The sequence below is a fragment of the Phascolarctos cinereus genome, unplaced genomic scaffold (assembly GCF_003287225.1).
Source record: "Phascolarctos cinereus isolate Bilbo 61053 unplaced genomic scaffold, phaCin_HiC Scaffold_2;HRSCAF=192, whole genome shotgun sequence".
In the NCBI taxonomy this organism is placed as follows: Eukaryota; Metazoa; Chordata; class Mammalia; order Diprotodontia; family Phascolarctidae; genus Phascolarctos; species Phascolarctos cinereus.
Window position 1 is genome coordinate 348,941,081 of NW_027555625.1, and position 18,776 is coordinate 348,959,856.

Here is an 18,776-nt window from a genome sequence, read left to right on the forward strand (position 1 = left end):
TCAAATGATTGTCCTAATTTATTAGCCTTTCATTCATAGCCACCTTGGTGTGACCTCACCCTAACTCTCTAATCTTTTCTATTCTTATCCATTACACTACCTGTCCTTCATTCCAGCTGATCTATTCAGAGTCCCCTGAACATATATGATCATAGGCTTTAGAGCAAGAAGAGCTCTTAGACGTCTAGTCCAATCCCTGTGTATTACAAATTAGGATCACAGGAGCAGAAATCTAAAGCTGAAGTGACCTCTGATATCATCTATCCAACTGTGACATTTAACGGAGGAGTCAAATGAAGACAAGAAGATTTGAACTACTGGCTTCTAAGCACATAGGAAATAAAGAGCAGACCAGAGATTCAGACTCAGTTCCCTCTTTATGTTAACTTGTGATTTTCTGTCCTCATTCCTATGCTAACAGCATCACCCACAGGAAAAGGAACATGCCTTCCTTCCACCTCTTTTCCTCCCTAGACTAGAGTTTAAGAGGAAGTAGACACTTTCTTTAATGCTCATCTTTTCCATGAGACCTTCCATGGCAATTCCAGATCAGAGATTTCTCCTTTCTCTAAAACTCCAACATAAGAATTATAGATTTTAATATCAACTCTTTGAATACTTATTGTAAAATATGATGTATCTTATGCTGTTATACTTTTTCTTAACTTTATATGTGTTAAATTAGGTACAGTACATGATTGCATATATATAACCTATATCTGATTGTTTACCCTCTCAGGGAGGAGGGGGAGTGGAGACAGGGATAGAATTTAAAACTCAAAACTTTTTTAAAAATATGTTTTGAAATTGTGTTAATTGTATTAATTGTGTTTAAAAATAAAATAGTACATATTAAAATACACAAATATATATATATAATATATATGTATATTTCATCTCAACTGATATATAATAGATGCTTAATTAGTGTTCACTGAATGTAAAGTGATTGAATGAATCATATCCTGGGAGAAATACTACCAAGTGAGTCAGTGACTCTTTGGGGAGGCCCAGCAGTATTGAAATACTCTCTCAGGAAATGTGGGACCCTTGTTGAACCCCTTCCTGCAGTATTTCCTTAAGGGAGGAAAGATAGGGGGATTTTTTCAAAGTTAACACAGAAGCTATTTTTTTCTATTCATTCATTTTATCTATGTAATTATTCATCTGGCTTTCTGAATGTGCCGCATCCTGGATTATGATCCAGAAAACTCAATTTAATTTCTCATTTGTCTCTTAATTGAACACTATGACCAGAATACTGTTGTAGGCACCTGCAGAGTAATGAACTTTAGATAAGGCAGGGTTCCTTTCCTCATGGAGCTTATAATCTATTATAGAAATGAGACACAAACACAAATAGCCGTAAGACAATAATATGTAAGTATATTAAAGGTACAAAAAACAAAATGTGCTCTAATTTATTCAGACAGATTTCCCCATCAATGAGGTTAATTGAATCAGACAGTAGTGGTGGTGGTGTAGTAGTAGTAGTAGTAGTAGTAGTAGTAGTAGCCCCCTTTGATGGCAGAGAACTGAGCCCGATGTGTCCTTATTGACTGTTGTCCTCCCAGCTCTCTAGAGCTGACTCATAATCTCCAACCCCCACAGTTAACACTTGCTGATCCACAAGCTCTATTTCTATAAACTTCTATCATTTTGACACTTACTTGAATGACCAGGAAAATTCCAAAAGGGAATATTTTAAGGTGATTCCAAAAGTGAGGCAAGATTTCTCATTGGGTTTGATAAGGCAAGAGATTCCACAACCCAGGATTTAGGCAGGAGGATCTCTTAATTGGCTTATGGATTGGCAAATGGATTAGAGCTCTATCAGCTTTATGTAGCAAAGTGAGATTCCTCCTTACACATCAAGATTAGACCATAACTTGCATAATGCCAGCATCCAAATCTTTTCTGACCTGTTTATGGCCCCCGGTCCTTTATCAGAGTGCTCTGTTTACAAGAATCACTTAATAAATGTTGAAAAGTATTATTTCAATCAATAATGAGTAAATGAATGAATGAAACAAACCTGTTTAGTATCTGTGCCTGAGGCATAAATATGAGCACAGATTTGAAGTTCAAATACTTAGCTGTCTCCTGGGGTTAGAAGGAAGAGATGTCTAAACAGATTCCTTGACCTCATCCCCACCTGTTCTGCATTCTTAGTCAGCATCACCATTTACTTTAGTTGTACTCCAGGCAACCACAATGGCAACTCAGAGCTTAAATCCAAATTCACTGTTTATAAAAGATTTGACCCTGACCTTGACCATGATTTTCTTTTCTGTTTCTCCTGCAGAAGTAGTTCATCTGAGTCTTCCTGAGGAGCAGAGGATCATTGTTACTACAGTGACCGTTGGGCTCAGCACAGTATTAACTTGTGGCATCCAAGGGGCCCTCAGACCACCCATCATCTGGGAGCGCAATGGAATCACCCTAAACTTCTTAGATTTGGAAGATATCAATGTAAGTCTTCAGTTTCTTTTTTCAAAAATTAACAAGTTAAGTTCTGCCTCCAAAATCTTTTTTTCAGTGTGCTGTGCCTCCTGGCAAATATATTGGATAGAGTTGGCATTAGCTAATTATATATTTTCCAGACAGAAGCAGAAACTTCGTGTGTTCAGAATAAATGGAACTAGAGGTTGAGGTTGAATGCTAGATTGCAGAGAGCCCTGAATGATGATCTACCAAGACATTTGGTGTGGTAAGCAGCAGAAGGAATCGGTGGTGGTTTTTGAGACAGGGAGTAACATTATACAGCTTAAAAAAAATTGACATAATCTTTTTTTAATATCCTCGTACTTTTATTCTAATAAGAAATTTCTAGTGAAGAAATTCACTCTACTTAAGCAGAGCAGCACTTTTTTCTACAATTTATTGTCTGGGAGAGCTACCTGGTACATTGACAGGTTAAATGTCTTGCCCCAGGGTCGCAAAAGTAATATGTGTTAAATTCAGGATTTGATTTCGGTGCTCCCAGGCCACCTTTCTGTCCAGTATGCTATGCTCCCTCTCTGAGTCAGTAGTAGAGTGAATTAATACTTGTCTAATTACCTAAATAGGCAGCTAGGTGGCTCAGAGGATAAAGAGCCAGATCTGCTATCGGGAAGACTCATTTTCCTGAGTTCAAATCTGGTCTTAGACATTTATTAGCTTTGTGACTCTGGGCAAGTCACTTAACCCTGTTTGCCTCAATTTCCTCATCTGTCAAATGAATTGGAGAAAGAAATGGCCAATCACTCCAGTATCTTTGCCAAGAAAATCCCAAATGGGGTCACAAAGAGTTGCACATGAGTAAAAACAACTGAATAAATGACCCCAACACAAGAAATAATGGTCTATACAGTTGAGACCACATCTGAAATATCATGTTCAATGCCAGCCAGTTGTCATGTTTTAAAGAGGAAATTTATGAGAGGCAGGACAGCATAATGGCTAGAAAGTTGGCCTTGGGACCCCCCCAAGACACATATTGAAGTCCCCACCTTTGATAATTAATGCTTCTGTAACCTCAGTGCTCTATATTGCTCTCTAAGAATAGAATTTGCAGAGAAGATTCTGACCTTCCCTGATCAAGGAAGCTCTTCCCTGAGAGCTCCGTCTACCAGTAAAATCCTAGGTCTGTCAGGATGGCCACTTATTGAGCATGTTGTAGCAGGGAGTCCTGTCTAAATATTCTTATATGTTCTTTGAAGTCTTTTCTAATCATTATAACTCTGGGTCAGTGATGGATGTTGGATTATAGGACCATAGATTTTAATGGAAAAGACCTTAAAAGTCTAACACTGTCCCTTAACACGAAGAAACCTAAACCAAGAGAGGGAATGTGAACGGGTAGTGGTAGAGCAAAGTTGAAACATAGGATTACAGATCTGCCAAATCCATTGGGGGTTTTTTGGGGTTTTTTTTTTCTTTTTAGGCATTTAAGGTTAAGTGAGTTGCACAGGATCAGACAGCTAGTAAGTATCTGAGGCCGCATTTGAATTCAGATCTTCTTGACTCCAGAGCCAGCTAGCTGCCCCCAAATCCATTGTTTTTAAAAAGAACAACAGTTAATGGCTTTGTGCTCATTTTTATTTTGTTTTAATTTTCTTAAAGGAAGACTGAGAGTCAGTATGGAGTAGTGGATAAAAAGCCACTAGTCTTAGAGTCAGAAAGTACTGAATTCAAGTCCTGCCCAAGTAAATTGCTTAATCTCTTAAGACCATAAATTGCAGGAGAACTATCTCTCTACATTGCTAGTGTTTCCTCACCAGGAGTTCCCACTAATCCACAGATAAGCATAAAATCTATGAGTTTAACTCATGTTCAATGCTAGAATTATTTTGAATGAATGTTGGCTCAATCAGGAGGCACTAGTGTTTTGAAATGTTATTGCTGTTGATTCTAAAGTCAAGTAGAACTATAATTATTGTCATTATAATTCCAATTTCTATAGAGTTTTAGATTTTATACAACTTTCCTCAATATGGCTTTGTGAGGTAGGTAGTAAGAGTGTTTCTATGCCTGTTTTTCCAATATGGAAACTGAGGTTTGGTGAGGTCAAGTGACTTGCCTAGAGTCAACCAGGAAAAATGGATCTAAGAGCCAAAGTCTGACTCTAAAACCAGCACTTTTTAAGATCAAGATTGGAAGCCTGGGGTGGAAGAGGCATGCCCCCTCTGTATTTGAGAGGTTAAATGTCTTGCCCAGGGTTTGGGAGCAATTTTCCCTTTCTTGAAATACCTCAAAACCAGGTAGTATTTTTTCAATAGGATGTCTGTGTTTTATATAATCTCTGATACTATCTTCTTACCTTTACTGTGACAATAATCTTCAGAGCAAGAGGTATGAGGTATTCACTCAATAACTATAATGAATTTTCATTATTCATAAGCAACATTTACCAGCAATGTACATAGTACTGCACATCATTATTCTGAAGGTGTCTTTGAAGATGTCATTCAGTGTAGCACATAATATCACTTGGTATTCCATAGAAGGCTTCTGTGGAGGAAGAGCTTGAACTGGGCACATGAAAGTGTGGACACCAGGGGTTTTCTGAGGTGACAGCTAAATATCTCCTTCAACTGAGAGGGAAAAATAAATTGTAAGCAAAGTGAAGGAGCAAATCCAGGAATTGAAATCACAGGAGGAGATAAGGAAATCTTGGGCCAGTCACAGACATCTGAGCAACAGGAGAAGGAAGGAACAGAAGTCCAGAATCACCACAGTTCCACACACATTCCATGTGGCCACATGTTTAGTACTGCATAAGAAAATTACAGGGCATCCCTGCTGATGAAAATCCATTACAAAATGGCACATAAATTCAGTTTCATTCAACAAACACATATTAAGTGCCTACTTCATGCAAGACAGCCAACCAGTTTATGATTCAACTGATATTTGTTAAGCCCCAATTAAGCTTCATTGGCTCAGATTGGATTGGCTTAGATAGGCATCTACCATAGGGAAGCCAATGGAATAATGTATGGTCCCAGCACTCAGTTTACATAGCAATGTTGGGGAAATTATAAGGACACACTGAAATCATTTGTTATTGTTATTATTACTATTATTATTATTATTATTAGATGGCAAAGGATGGCCCGAGCAGTGAGGCATAATGGTTAGGGAGCTGTCCTTGAATTCAAGCAGATCAGTACCAGCTCTATCATGTAATAGGCAAATCAGTGACCTAGACAATTCCCTGAGACTTTAACTTTCAAAGAACCTTCCTACCTGCATCATTCAAGAGTATTGACTCATCCTAGAGTTCTCTATATCAGCCAAAACATAGATCCAGTTTCTACTCCATGGTCCAGACAGATAGTAAGAGCTATAAAAGCTCTGAGAAGTGTGCTAAGCTTATCCTTGAGGGCTTCATGAAGAAAATGTAACATCAATTTGGCCTTGACGATTGGGTTGGATTTAGATGGGTCAGAAAGTGAAGGAGAGTCACTCAGAGGAGTGACAAGAAGAACACACAGACCCAAGTCCTATTTTAGGATTGGTATGGCAGGGACTTGATTGGAACAGATATTTTGTATTGGCAGAATCAGGCAGCTACATAGAATCAGTTCAAATTGAAGAAGGCCCTTAAGATGCCATGCTGAAGAGTTTGTACTTTGTCCAGAGAGTTATTCAAAGTTCTTGAGTAGGGTTATGACCCTAAATGAGTTGGGCTGTAGGAAAATGCCTCTCACTTTAAGAAGGAACAGGGAGAGTAAGTTTGACCCCATATAAGGAACAATCCAATTCCACTAACAAAAGTATTCAAAGTACTGAGGACCCTTTATTGCTAGGTATTAGGTAGGAAATCAGGGGGAGAGAAGGTTGACGTAGCCCAGTGTTATTCAACTGAAACAAACTCAGCAGACCACGGTTGCGACTCATACAGTAACAAGGAGCGCAGGACCATGGACTCAGAGCTTGGATTGACCTTAAAAGTAGTCTAGATAAGCCTTCTCAAGTTGCTGACAAAGTGACAGAGACCCAGAGACATTAAATGATTTGTCCACAGTCGCATACCTAGTAAGTAGCAGAATCTAGACTTGATCTTATGTCCTCTTATTTGAAATCCAGGACTTTTCCTATCCTGCCACAGAGACTTGTTAACACCTGTGCTTTACTGTCATGTTCTGTCTCAGCTTCAGATAAACACATTCATCTAAGAAAGTACAAAATTGGAAATGAAAGAAGATCCTCTATGTTGTCATTTGAAGCTGAAAACTGGGTGGGGGAAGGAGGAGACAGGATTTATGACAAAAAGCAAGGTAGAAAAATGAAGATGATGGTTTGACGTATCCACCTCCTTTCTTTATCATTTTTATGAGACGTCTTGATTGGCAACAAAATATTAATCACTTTTCACTGCTCTTTTAATGGGAAGCTTTCATGAACAACACAATAGTAATTTGTCTTGTCTGATGTTAAGAATCCCATTGATGAATTCAGTTACACAGCCATTATAGAATGCCATTTTAATGACACATGTAATTAAACCTTTCTGATTTTCAAACATGGAGGATGCCGTGAGCACCAGAACAGTATTTGATCAGAAAGTAATGAAACGCCCCCGCCCCAGCCTGGAGCCAAATTGAAAGGCACTGCATGAACTTCCTTAGGAAGAAGACATTACTGTCAAGAAGCATTTATTGTTTCCTGCCTTGAGCTAAGTGCCATGCCAAGGGCCTGGCCAAGAAACCTAACTGAGTCAGAATGTTAAGGGGCCTCTCCTTGAAGATTTCATTAGAGGCTCAACAAAATTACATAAATTACCACAAAAAGTATAAAATATCTTGCATGTGCCAATGTTAGGAGAGACTTCAGAGCTGTAGCAACCCAGATGGAATGTGGACAATTTAACTATACCCTCAGAGCATCTTTCTTATGCCTTTTCCTATTGGTAATTTGGTAGAGAATTCTCAGCTCCTTGGAGAAACACATGCTTAGACTTCGGCTCAATTTTTCTAGTGCACTCCATGAGTTCTTGGCATTATTTATAATACTAATGACAATTATAGTAATTAGCACTTATGCAGCTCTCTTGCAAATATCATCCTTACAACAACCCTAGGAGGTAAATGCTTTTATTATCTCCATTTTACAGATGAGGAAACTGAGTCAGATAGAGGTTAGGTTATTTGCTCAGGGTCTCACAACTAGTATCTGAGCAGGATTTGAATTTTGGTCTTCCTATCTTGTGGTCCAACACTGTACCAGCTGTGTCACCTAGCTGCCTCTCTCACATATCATGCCAAATTGCTGGTTTTCATAAAATTAGGGAATGTTAAATCTACAAAAGACAATGGTGGTCTTTTCATTTTGTAAATGAGGAAACTGAAGCCAAGGAGAGGTGATGATAGTGATATAGCTAACATTTGAATAGGACATTAAAGTTTGCAAGGCACTTTATGTATTATATGATAATTTAATTATTCATACTATTAGCACATTTTACAACTTAGAAAACTGATGACTGGAGCAGATAAGTGATTTGTCCAAGGTCACACAGGTAGTAAGTGTCCAAAATGGGGTACAAATCTAGGATTTCCTGACTCCAAGGCTAATACACAGCTCAGCTACACAAGTTAGTAACAGAACCAGGATGAGCTAAGAGTCAGAACCCAAACCAGTGTTCTTCCTACCATCATTTTTTTTCAATTTCACTTCATTGCCATGGAATTGATAGCTCAGTGTTTAAAAACACAGAGACCAAGCATAAGTCCCCAAGGAGACCAATCGTTATCCCAGCTTACACTTGCAAACTCCCTGACCCTGGCATAGGATCATCAGAAACTTAGCGGTGAGAGGGGTCTTAGCAGTTACCTAGTTCAAATCCATTATTTTACAAATGAAACAAACTGAGGTCTGGATTGGTTTAATGATTTGTGATTTGTGAAAGAGACTAGTAAGTGGAAGAACCTTGACCTTCATTCACTCGTGCAGATTCACCTAATCCAACCAGGCCTTACTAAACTGCTGGGACTGTTTGTTTGAACCTGAATCAGGTATTTTGGCCCAACATATCATGTTTCAAGAGGGGTGCAAATGAGAGGTAGCTGTTCCACCAGCAGGTGCAGGCACCCTATCATTCTGAGGACCCGTTTATGAGAATCAGCACATAGCCTCAGGGCTAATTTTAACTCAGTATTGTTTAGAAACTGGCTTTAAGACAGTGTGAAGAATGAGAATATATCTTAATCAGGGAATTCCAGAGTAATCCTAGCTATACATCAGTCATCACCAAGCATTTATTAAGTGCCCACCACATGCCAGGCATTGTGTTGAGTGCTAGATGTACAAATACAATAAATGAAACCATCCCTACTTGTAAGGAGTTTACAATCTAATAGGTTCAATAACTAGGATTTATATAACTATCTAATAAGACAAATAAGTAGAGAATAAGTAGAAATAAATACAGGGTAGATTAAGAGAGGGGCAGCTAAGTGGCACAATGGATAGAGTGCCAGGCCCGGAGTCAGGAAGACTCATCTTCCTTGAGTTCAGACACTTTTAGCTGTGTGATCCTGGGCAAGTCACTTAACCCTGTTTGCCTCAGTTTGCTTGTTTACGAAATGAGCTCGAGAAGGAAATATCAAACTACTCCAATATCTCAGCCAAGATGAGACCCCAAAATGGGGTCTCAGAGTAGGACACAACTGAAAACAACTAAACAACAAAAGATTGAGAAGAGGTGTTCTATGATTCAAGTGCATCAGGAAACATTTCACATAGAAATCGGTGTTTGAGTCAACTCTTGAAAACAGAAGAGGGATTGCTTTAGGTAGAGTAGACGGAGATGTACATTCCATACATGGAGGGTAGCTGGAATAAAGGAACAGAGATAAAAGATGGAGTTTTGTGTATTAGGACAGAGACAAGGCCAGTTTACCTGAATCATAGAGTAGGAAAAGGGGAGTAATGTTCATCATGACAAGAGCTGGAAAGATAGGTTGGGGCTAGGTTGTAAAGTGGTTAAATGAGGAATTTATAAGTTTAATTTTAAAAATTTTTGATCAGCAAGTATTTTCTCACTCTTTCATGTTCTTCTGCTGATGAGGGGGGAGAAGGTAGACTAAATCCTCATAACTAATATGCGCAATCAAGTCAAGCAAATTCCCACATTCTACATAATTAGTCCATCACCTCTCTGTCAGAGGGTTTGTGCCATTCTTCATCTTCAGTCCTCTGTTGGTTTGAATTAATTAGTCACATTATAAATTAGAGAATCGAGGAAGAAATCACCCTTCATATCTATGTATACGGCTTAGAGGTACAGAAAATCACTGGGGAAAAAAGGGACAATTTTGTTTAAACAAAATTCAGAAATTTTTGCGCAAACAAAATCAAAGCAGTTAAGCATAGAAAATTAAGAATTAACTTGGAATAAAATCTTTGTGCCATATTTTCCTTCATTTTTAAGATACATGAGAACTAATTAAAATTCATAAGAATATGAGCCATTCCGTTGATTGATAAGTGGTCAAAGCAGATGAATAAGCAGTTCTCAAGAGAAGACATCCAGACTATCAGTAGCCATATGGGGGAAAACATTGCTCTAAATTACTGATAATTAGAGAAATGCCAATTTAAATCAACTCTGAGGTTCTACCTCACAACTACCAGATTTTTTAAATTGATTAAAATGGAAAAATGACAAATGTCAGAAGAGCTGCAGGAAAACATTCACATTGATAAATTTTTTGGTGGAGCTATGAAATGGTCCAGCCATTCTGAAAATCGATTTGCACCTATGCCCCAGAAGTTACTAAACTACTCATTCACCTTGACCAAAATATACCAATATACCCTCTACCTCCTAAGAGTCCACATAAAGTAGGATACTGCTTTTATGTGAAGAAATATTTGTTGTAGTTCCTTTTCTGGTGGCAATTGCCTGAACAAATTATGGAATATGGATGTAATAGAATACTCTTGTTTTAGAACAAACACAAAGGGGTCAGTTTTAGAAAAACCTAGGAAGACTTGTATTAACGGATAAAGACCAAAGTAAGCAGAACCAGGAGAACAATTTATAATATAACAATAGTATAAAACCAACCAACACTTAAAGGAGTTTGTATTTTGCTGTCAAGTTAATAGGAAGCCACTGGCATTTATTGAGTATTTCTTGGGAGAGCTGTCAAGTTGAAAACAAGGGCAGATCTAATGCTTAAGAAAATAACAGATGAAAGAGGTCTTGAGCACCTCAATGGGGTACAATATGCGAGCACATAATACTGTGATGAAAAACTTCTCAGATCAGATTCCGTCTTATCAATCATGTAACTTTGTCCCTGGTCAAGTCACTTAACCCTGTTTGCCTCAGTTTCCTTATCTGTAAAATGAGCTGGAGGGGCAGCTAGGTGGCGCAGTGGATAGAGCACTTCCTCTGAAGTCAGGAGGACCTGAGTTCAAATCCGGCCTCAGACACATAAAACTTACTAGCTGTGTGGTCCCGGGCAGGTCACTTAACCCCAATTGCCTTGCCTTAAAAAAAATAAATAAATAAAATAAAATAAAATAAAATGAGCTGGAGAGCTCATTTGCTGGAGAGCAAACACCTCCAGTATCTTTGCCAAGAAGACTCAAAATGGGATCATGAAGAGTCAGACAGGACTGAAAACCCAACAGCAGCAGCTTTGTGAGCTCCTTTACCTGGGAGGGATTTTCTTGCTCATCAATGTTGGATGAAATAAAAACATTGCAGCTACCCTGTGCTGTAATTTATGAAAGAATTCAAACCTCTTCCAGAAGTCGATTCATGACATATAGAAAGACACCCCAGGGAATTAGTTGGGGAGGGGGAAGAATATTTTGCTTGTAGTTTATACTTCACTATTTTTAAATGAAAAATCAATAGTATCCACACAAGGGCATACTCCCAGGAGCTACCAAGGGACTGCTTGTGATTTGTTTATCCCTTGCCTGGGGGTGCACCTTTTATTTGCCATAGCGCAATTAATGTGAGAGCAGAAGTAATAGCCATATAATAATGCCAGCACACTGCAAGCCTTGTTTTAATTTCTAATGTCAGGCTCAGAAGCTATGACCTTGCCTCTGAAATGACCCCCAGTTCTGCTTGGGATCAAACTGTCATCACCACAGTTATTGTCACAGAAGCTGGTTCTGAGATCTGCAAGAGTTAAGGGACATTCATTCAAGTGTTTGTATATTTAATGGAATCCATAAAACTCATGGATTAGGTGGAAGAGAGAGAACATAGTTCTCTTGGTTCCAGTTACAAGAGCTAGTAGTAATAAGTGCAAGTTACAGAGAGGAAGATGTAGGTTTGATGTAAGGAAAACTTCCTAACAATTTTTGTTGTTGTTTTTCAGTCATTTCAGTCATGCCTGACCCTTCATGACCCCATTTGGAATTTTCTTGGCAAAGACAAGGGAGAGGTTTGCTGTTTCCTTCTCCAGCTCATTTTATAGATGAGAAAGGCAAGGCAAACAAGGTTAAGTGACTTGCCCAGGATCACACAGCTAATAAGTATCTAAGACTGGATTTGAAATCAGGTCTTCATGACTCTAGGCTCGGAGGCTGCCCCGCCTCTGAAAATTCTCAGATCCCCCTCCCTACAGGTATTTACACACAGTTTGGGTGACTACTTGTCAGAAAGATTGTCACGGTGATTCTAAGCCAGGGACTAGTCAGACTAGATGGTCTCTGAGGCCCCTTCCAATCCATAGATTCTATGAATCTGTGATTAGGAGTCTTTAATTCTACCAGAAGCAAGATTTGTCCAAAAGATAGGAATAGACACAAAGACTGCCCATAGAAAGAGCACACTCATGAGTGCTTCAAGAGAAGTGTCTCAGTGGTTAAGGCTCCCAGTGCTCCATTTCTCACCTCTTTGCTTTGGTATTGGAACTGTAGTCCCTCCTCTTCTCTGCCTCTTAGAATCACATTTCCTTCCAAACTCATGTGAAGAACCACTTAGTACGTGAAGCCCTTCCCAGCCCGTCCATCAGGCTATGGTTGTATCTTCCTCCCCACCCTCCCAAATGAACTCATACTTGTTTTCTATGGGTTTTGTATATGCTTATTCCTATTGATTCCTTCAAGAGAATGTAAGCTCTATGTTAACAGGGACTATTTCATTTCTGTCTTTTTTATCCGTAGACCTGAATATGTAAGTAGGTGCTTAAAGCATGCTTTGTTGACATTTTGAAGCACAAAGTAAGCCTTTCTTTGAAAAGGTTAGTAGATATAATCTCAGTGATGCACTGTAATGAGTGTGGAAAGGATTTGTCCCTGTTCCAACTACTGAAAGTTCTAAACTGGAGTAGTTCCTCAAATAGATGAAGTTTTTGCTATAATATATGAAATAGTCAATGTCCTCCAGTGGAATGTGGTTCCTCATCAAATGTGGGTATTTTCTCCCATTGAATCCCATCAGTGTCTGCCCAATCCTCTGTAATTCTTGTCTATAAATTCACGTCAGGTGACTTATACCAAATGCAGAGGACATTTCCCAAGTTTTGGTGACATCCTGAGGATATTAGTGGAGCCTGAGCTATACAAGGTTGAGAAGCTTTGAACATCAGCCCAGTAACTCACTGACTATCTTTTATGTCTGTCGTCTAAGGAAACCAGCCTAGCCGTGTTCAGCTGTGAGATTCCTCATCCAGTTGCCACAGAGTAATGAATTTTTTCAGACATTGCGACTCTCAAAGCCCATCAGCCAATTTGTAAGGAGATAGAGCAGTAATCACTTGATAAACACCTGATGTTGATAACTGGTGAATGAAGTTGTTGACATGAATGCATCTTTTATTTTCAAATATTAATAGGCATGTTTGATTAAGCTTCATTAATGCCTTTACTGGGGAAATTGAGTTCATTACAACAAACAAAGCTTTCTGTTTTTAAGGTCATTGTGAAGAAGTCTAGGACTTTTGGGGTGCTGCTGGAACCCCAAGATTGTGGTACCGGGCCCTGCCTGAAAGAATTCAACTCAAATCTTCTTCCACCAGAGGAAAAGTTTATTAGTGATAAAACACTTAGGGGCCAGGTGACGCCCATAAGGACGAGAGGGCATGAGAGGTTCTCAGCCTTTTGAGCGTGAGATTCTCAGCCCCAGATGAGGGCCAGGGTAGATCTTGTATACTTTGGGTGACCAGGGAAGGGTCTGGGAAAAGGTCAGGGTGACAATTCCCAGAGATTGTAATGTCTAAGAGATTGAATAGACAATGGGAATAGATAATGAAGGAACTGAAAGGTATCTGAATGAGATTAAAAGGTAGGCTAAGGCTTTCAAAGGCAGTTGAGGGACTGGGGCCTGTAGACTAGGGGAGCCAGATTCCCTTTGGGACAAGGGGCAAAGACCTGGGCTTGGACCACACCCCATCAATTGTATTCATAAGGTGATATGGATTGATTATAGTGTGTCTTCTTCCCACTTACCCTGAAAGAGGAGGGCTCCTAGAGCAAATGAATAGACGAATACATTAATGAATGAACAAAAAGCATTTTATCAAGTACCTACTATCTGCCAGACGCTGAAGATACAAATACAAAATCCTCAAGAAATTGATATTTTAATCAGTGACAGCAATACAGAGAAGGGAGCAGTGATGAGGGAAGGGTGTTTTGATCTGGGAAGTCATAAGGGATCATGAGTGGAACCTTAAGGAACAAATTGATCAACACTTTCCAGAATGAATTCTGGTGTTGATTTTATGTAGTTCCTAGAAAAAAAAAATAGAAGTATGGAGGGAGAATCATGTGTTAGGGGGTAGGTAATTGAGTAGGAAGGTAACTGAATGGGATTGAAGCATCGTCTGGCACCATCTAGGCATAGCGGGCTACATGAATGTTGTGTACTCACTCAAAATCAATTCATTTCAGCTTGAGAACAGGAGTTCCAAAGCTGAATGGATTAAGTCCCCTATGGTATGGTCTCTAGCTTCAGTGATCTAGATGTAGTCACAGGTAAATGGCAATCAGATGGCTAGGCTGAATGCTGGAGATTTGTGAATGGGAAGCCTTGACATCAGGGCTCCATAAAGAACTACCATTGTGACCTTCCTTGTGAGATTCACTCTTGACATCTCAGTTTCTTCCTGCATAAAAGAGGGATAGTAATAGCAGACTCACCTACCTTTCACAGTTAGGAAGATCAGTAGAGATAAGCCATGATAAAAGTCTTCTTCCTGGTCACACAGGCTTTTCACCTCAGGGTAAGATTAGACTTTTCCTTTTGTCTTGCTCATTCACATTAAATTAATTACCTAGCCTTTTTGATTCTGTCTCCATATCATCTCTTTAGTCTTTCCTTTTCCTCAAGGCCATCATTCTCATTTCAGTCCTTTATTACCTCTTGTCTGGGCTATTGCCATAGGCTCTTTAATTGTACTCCCTGCTTCTAGGGCCTCCCCTCTCCATTCCATCCCCCACCAAACTGTAAGAATAATCTTAAGAAGGCATCAGTCTGTCACATACCTTCTCAAAAGCTTTCTGGCTTTGAAAAATAACTAAGTAAGCAAAATTAGAGGATAATGCAATAAGGTCTATCTCACAGCTATCTCTAGGAGTATCCATAACCAAATGAAGAACAGAAATAACCACAAATTATAAACTAAATCATGTAATTGAAAAGACTTTACATGAACATAAGTGAGAAGGGATCATGTCAATTGGGAAGGGATCTTTATGTAAAACATCTCTGATTAAATTCTATTTCCAAGAGATGCAATTCATTTACACTATTAGATCAAGAGTTATTCAAAGGAGAAGAAACAGTTTTTAAAGAATTGTAAACAATTAACAATGATATTGTTTTCAATCATTAATAATAAAATATATATTATATACAAATAAAATATAAGTCAAAATTAATATTAAATATTCTTTTAATTTAATATAAAATTAATTATTCCCAATAAACAGGTAAAACTGACAAAAGATAGAAACAGTCAATATTGTGGGGCAGACTGTGGAGAACAATAGACACTAATATATTATTTGTGGAGAACTCAATTAGTCCAACAAGTCTGGAAAGCAATTTGAAATTATGTTAAGAAAATGTCTAAAATGTTGATCACCTTTGATCCAGGGATCCCTCTGCTAAGTTTATATGACAGTTTAGTCAAAGACAGAGTGAAAGGTCCTGTCATAATGAAGAGGTCTAGGGGCTTGGGGGTGCTAGACCCCAAGATCATGGTACCGGGTAAAGCTAAGGCTTTCAAAGGGAGATAAGGGTCTGGGGCCTGTGAGTCAGATTCCCTTTGGGGCAAAGGGCTAAGATCTTGGCTTGAGCCCCACCCTCATCAATAACATCAATTTTTTTGTCAGTAATGAAGTGGAAACAAAGTAGATTGCCACTGATTTTGGAATGACTGGAGGAACTGGTATGTAAAAATAATTGATTATTTCTACGCCACAAGAAATTATAAATATGAAAAATTCAGAGAATTGTATAAAGACTGTATAGATTGTATAAAACTGATATACAACTCAGTAAGCAGAACCAGAAAAATTACACACACACACACACACACACACACACACACACACACACACGCTAGTAAAATGTCAGTAGTAAGAATAAAAACAACAATGAGAAAATCTGAATGTACTTTAATTATGATGAACAAGCTTGGATCCAGATAGGAGATGAAAGAATGCCTATTCCTATCTCTTCTTTCAGAGGGGGGGGACTGTGTGTGTTTAGAATATTACATGTATTGGCAGATTTTATTCATGTATTGGTTAAATTTTCTAATCTGCTTTTTTCCCCTCTGTCTTGTTCATTCTTTTGCTACAAGGAATGGCTCAATTGATAAATGTAGAGGAGACGGACATATTTAAAAATTAAAGTGATATAAAAACAAGATAAAATTTAATAAAAATTAAAGAGAAATGAGAGAAGAATGGCTTTGGAAAGCTACCTATTAGATTGTAGAAGATGGACAAAAAATATAGTCTCCTTTGCCAGCGGTTTTAGTATGTATTCACTGGCAGATTCTCTCCAGGATTAAATGGGACAACAATAAGGTCCCATGTTCCCATGAATATGACTGCCATAGAGTTTAAGAATATAAAGTTGATGAATAAGCCTTCTGACTCTTCAGTCTCACTGGAGTTAGTCATTCTTTTATTTACTCTGAATCTTTCAATTGGACATTTAATGTCTAATTAATGTAAGCACATGTACAGGGATAATAAACTATAGGCCAGGAAACCTGCATTATTAGGCTCTCCAGAGGGAGAAAAAAGCTCAATATAATGAAAATTGTGTTCATAATTTTCAAAGCTACTGCAAATTCCAGGGTCTAGCTTGGTGCTTTGTTGCTGAGTAAGCTTTTATCTCAGGTCTTCATAATATTCTATTATTAAATACTCACCTCAATTTCAAAAAGACAGCCTGGCATACCAGAAAGAGTGCTGTACGAGAAGTTCAAGTCTCACTTCAGACAATTCCTCACTGTGTGAAATAAGATGATATGACTAGAGATTTAGGATTGGAAGATCACTTAATCCTACTTCCTCATTTTATAGATAAGGGAACTGAGACCCAGGGGCTAAAGTCATACCAATTGCAAATAGCAGATGTGAATTTTGCACCAAATTCCCTCACTCCAGTTCTCCCTGAACTCTAATATCATTTAACCTCTCTAATTCCTAATTCCTTTATTTGTAAAATGGGAGTGATTTCTGTAGGCTTTGCCTCATAGGATTGTTGTAAGACTCAAACAAGAATATGCATAAAGCATTTTTCTCTTTATAATGCTTTATAATCACTTTATAGTGCTTTATAAACATTTATTATCATTAGTCTCTATTTCCCAAGTTGCCATACTTTGCCCATGATTGGCTGGAACCTCTACGTCTCTGTGAATTATATCTGTGGTGACCTGAGTGATACACTTGTCATAAGTGAGGGTTGCTGGACAATTCTGATTGATGTTACCTTGGGGCAGCAAGCTAAAGTATCCAGTCAGAACTTATCATTCCCATTTTACTTTGAGTGCTTATCTTACATAGACCAAAAAATGTACCACATCCCAAGTGCTGGTTTCTTTTTTTCTGAACCTGACCTAGACTCCTAATGCCAAACAGAACACAACCTAGCCTTAGAAAAAGGGTGTAATGCTTAGTGATGAAATACTTCTTATTGAATATTGATCTTTTACAAAGGTAGTATGATACCTTAAAACCTAAGGACTGTGTATATCCTCTGTTTCTGTGTATTCTCAGTAATATAATGTATTTTTATCTTATTTTTATTGAAAATACCGCAGTGACATAAAACAATCTCACTAGAGGCACAACAAAGCCTTTCTTACTCCAGCCTATTCCATTCCCTTCAAAGAGATCTAGTTCCATATTTCACCACGTCTCCATGTTTGGTGCTTTCTGAGCTTGGCAGTCTAAGTGCAGTGATAAAAGCAGAAAAACAAAGTCCAACACAAGTATTTGTGGAAGCATTTTGGAGGATTTGTTAAAAGCATCAAATTCCCCTCAATGCTTAAACGGTATAAAACCAAGAACAAATAGTTTTAATGAAGCATATGTTCTCAGCCAACTCATCTTTGGAAGCAAGTTATTAAAGAGTCTTAGAAGAAAGTGATTTAGGAGCTCATGACTCATTTAACTTTTATTGTCTTTCTATGAATCAGTCATGAATCCATTATAAAAGGAAGAGAGGCATTTGATTAGTGTAGAGAAACCTTTTTCAAAATGATCACCCTGTTGGTGGGTCTGCATTATAATAATCTCATTAAATGCTTGAATACATTTTGTTTTAAAATCTTAGAAAACACTATACTTGAAGGATTCCATAGCTATGGGTCTTCTCTCCCACAGACTAGTTTTAAAGCTTATGTTCACATCTGAATAACTATATGTTGAAACTTAGCAGAATTCAAACCACTATTCTCAAAATAAGGTTTATGAACACAAGAGTTGACATCCTGGAATCTCAGTCAACATTTCCTAATTAAAGTAAGGTCTCATAATTGACTCCAGTGACTAACTGACAATAATAATAATAATAATAATAATAACATTATTATTATCATTATTATTAACAATATCTGACAAATAGCACCTTTTAAGAGTTGTGAAGTACTTTGTACATATTATCTTGTCTGAACATCATGACAGCCTAGTGAGGTACATGATATTATCCCCATTTTTTAGATGAGGAAACTGTGGCTGATAGATCTTAAATGTCTGAGGCAAGATTCAAATTCAGATCTTCCTTTTTCCAAGGTCATCACTTTGCTAAGTCAACTCTCCTCCAAACCAAAACATGTTAAGTGTCATCC

At 38.1% G+C, this 18,776-nt stretch overlaps 1 protein-coding gene across 1 annotated transcript in view; it reads left to right on the forward strand.

Annotated features, from left to right (window-relative positions):
• LOC110211715 (follistatin-related protein 4) overlaps positions 1–18,776 on the forward strand; it is a 149,838-nt gene that overhangs the window by 20,630 nt on the left and 110,432 nt on the right. The window contains exon 3 of the mRNA XM_078149186.1: positions 2,306–2,472. Coding sequence (XP_078005312.1) covers positions 2,306–2,472 — 167 coding nt within the window. The remainder of the gene's footprint in view (positions 1–2,305; positions 2,473–18,776) is intronic.